The sequence below is a fragment of the Thermobia domestica genome, chromosome 9 (assembly GCF_964235325.1).
Source record: "Thermobia domestica chromosome 9, izTheDome1.hap1.1, whole genome shotgun sequence".
Lineage (NCBI taxonomy): Eukaryota > Metazoa > Arthropoda > Insecta > Zygentoma > Lepismatidae > Thermobia > Thermobia domestica.
The window spans coordinates 62,514,481-62,517,641 of NC_137462.1; the positions used below are offsets into that span (position 1 = coordinate 62,514,481).

The window sequence follows — 3,161 nt, forward strand, 5'->3', positions numbered from 1 at the left end:
AGCAACAGGATATTTTGATTTTATATTGAAGGTAAGGCTCAATAACCCAATATTTATTCATATTCTAATTTAAAATATTATATGCAGTGCGCATGTGGTGCAAAGAGAGCAGAGCAGCCAGAGCAGAAGTTTACGAGACAATAATGCTTGAAATTGGAAACTCAAATGACAGAAGCTCTTTACAGAGAGCTACAGTATATGAACTTACAACACTAATTTCGAATTACCCTCTGTCCCCAAAGATGGACCACTTAATGGAATGGAAAATAGACCAAACATTAGCAACAACTTTAAAATTACTCAAAGAGACATTTTCTCACCCCTATGGAAACGTTAAAATGTTTTTGGAAAATCTTAACAGAGAATGGGATGGAAACGAACTTCATTTCTGGTTGGATACTGATTTTGCAACGAAAAGGATTCGATGTAAAGAAACGCTTTTTGATCGAAAAAAAAAAAAAACAGCTCTGAAGAAGAATCGTCTTTGCAAGAAGAAACCAAGTGAAAGAAGTTCCAAATAGAAACCTTCTACAGAATTTGTGAGACTGCTTTTACAAGTGTTGAGGAGAGGTTTATTCCAAGTGAACATTTAATGAAGATTGTGCTTGTTTGGCTCCAAAGGGATTTGAAGAAATAAAGAGACATTAGCAGAAAATACAGACATGTGTAAAGAAACCCTGTCACGCGAACTCAAGTAATTTGTTGCTCATTACAAAGATTACTTTAAGAATCTGAAGGGTACTTCTACTAGTGACTCTGATGTGGTTCAGTGCCTAGCTGATTCTGGAAACGAAGACGAACGGAGTGAAGACCACAGAAGATCAGGATCAGCTGAATCCAGAGTTGTGTATAAATGAATGCAAGAATGTGCATTTATGTTCTTGCATGAACTGACTTTAAATGAAAGCACTTATAGCAATCTATATTGTGTATACAAATATGATATGGCTCTTCCAACTAACACGGTAATTTGTGAATGCTTATTCTCTAAGTTGAAGATCATTGAATCAAAACTAAGATCACTTTTGAGGCAAAGTCTACTGAAAAATTACGGAATATGTCAGAATTTTCATGTAGATTACGATATTATTGGAAGCGAAATAGCAAAACGCTCATCATGCTGTGAAATTTAATATAGTCATGCAATTGTACCTAATGGTACTTTTTCCTTTTGTTTGTATTGGAATTGGTAGACTATGCTAATTTATACATCCTACATTGACGTCTTTGTTGGATGTAATTATAATATTGTTCTGTGCTATGCAACATTTACGGTAGTTCGTCCTAGTCGTTTTGTGTGTGTGTGTATACTTAAACTGTGAACAAATTAAAAAAAAAGTCATTTTAAAAGACAGAATGTTTACATAAATTTGTCCATGAGGCGCCCCTCTAAGTTTCTATCTCCGCCTAGCTTTGACAGCTCCAGTCCAACACTGGTTGTATGTAAAGAAAATTATGCCATTTAAAGCAGATACTTTTATTAGAATTTACTACTCTAAGCTTCTTTCTTCAGCATTGTAAAATTTACTAAGATTTCGCAAATAAAAACAAAAGTAGCACATGATAGTCCTATTCCAAGTAGTATAAATGTGCCCAATAGACTCCTAATTGTAATAGCAACCTTAGTCTTTCTCTCAGTATAGATTAACTTAATGTCGTTCTCTACACGGAAAAAGTAATACGCGTTATTCCTCCATTTAATAAGCAATCCAGTTTCGAAACATGTATCTATTATTCGGGTGAAAGGCCTCATCAATGGTGATCCCCGCCTCATATAAACCGCAAGTGGAATGGTAAAAAAAGAATCACGCTGTCCGGAACAATGGTTGTCCATAAGCATCAAAGTATACGAAAGAATATATGTCTGCTGCTACTTGCAAACTAATAAGTGCAAAGTCTCTCTTTTCTACAACTCGTTTCATGAGTTTATCTTGGTCATCTTCAATTATCCATCTATCATATAGAGCACTTGTTATTGAATCGTCTCTCTCTGCGAAATACGACCGGGCACGAAGTGAGCCACCAAACTCTAATCCAGAATTTATAACATCTTCCATAGTATTTACTGTAGAATGCATCTTAGGTTTAGTTAGAAAACCAAAGAATGAAGCTTCATAGCTAGTGGAAATAACTAATGAAGCTAGTACCCATAAAATAAAAACTAGTCTAACAAACAGTTTCGCAGGAGGTGGTTGTACAGACATATTCAGCAGAACTGATAAAGAATATAAAAACGTTTCTTTCAATAATGAACTATGAGTTTCAGGATCAATCTTAAACATAACTTTCAATGTAATTACAATTAGAAAGTAGGAAACGATTGTGCTAATCCAAGTTAACAATTCCAGAGGAAAGATTATGTTCATCCATCGTGGATAGGTGTTCGGAAGAGGAACTATCCATATAGTATGCTGATAAATTCTTGTAAGTACAATGTCAAAATAAGTATTCGTAATTGGTATAGGTCTCGTCAGTTTGAATCCACCTTCATATTTTCCAATAAATATCTCTGCTAAATCTCCAGTTATTGTTCCATTAGCTAATACAATCCCCAAATGAAAATCAGTATTGTCAATATCATTTAGTGTCAAGTTAAAGTTCAGTTTTCTCGACAATGCTGTCATAGTCTCTCCAAGGATGCCTACGAGACCAAATTCTCCATTTTCGAGGACTGTAACAAAGGAGTATGGAACAACAGCAACTGCTGTCAACATAACACCACAACCATGGAGATTATCCATCTTGTTTGGAAACAAGTTAGTTCCTGTCCTAAAATGAAACTTTTCCCAACGGTCCAAGATCACTACTGTACCAGAAGATCCACAATGTAATTTCGAAAAAGGAAAATAAGTATATACCAGCAAAGATTTACCATTCTCTGATGTCAAATTCCTGTTACTTGAAGACGATAATATAATAGAATTAACTAAGTCCGCTTCGTATAGACTATAAAAAACAGATTGAAAATCTTGAGTATTATAATCTTCACTAGAAATAAGTAGACTACTATGCACTTGGAAGGCGGATTTGAAAATCTAAAATGCCAAAACTTCAACAATAAGTCTGATACTTTATGCGAATTGTTTACAATAATCAAATAATCTACTGCATATTTCTCTTGTAACATTAACACACATAATTTTCGTAGAACATGGAAGTCA

General features: G+C 34.5%; 1 protein-coding gene across 1 annotated transcript; it reads right to left on the reverse strand.

The window, feature by feature from the left end:
- Positions 1–1,495: 1,495 nt before the first annotated feature.
- Positions 1,496–2,741, reverse strand: LOC145660839 (glutamate receptor U1-like). The gene is made up of 2 exons (XM_081726261.1): positions 1,883–2,741; positions 1,496–1,662 (listed from the first exon to the last, which is right to left on the reverse strand). The coding sequence occupies exons 1-2, from the start codon at positions 2,739–2,741 to the stop codon at positions 1,496–1,498; spliced, it is 1,026 nt and encodes a 341-aa protein (XP_081582387.1).
- Between the last annotated feature and the right edge of the window lie 420 nt (positions 2,742–3,161).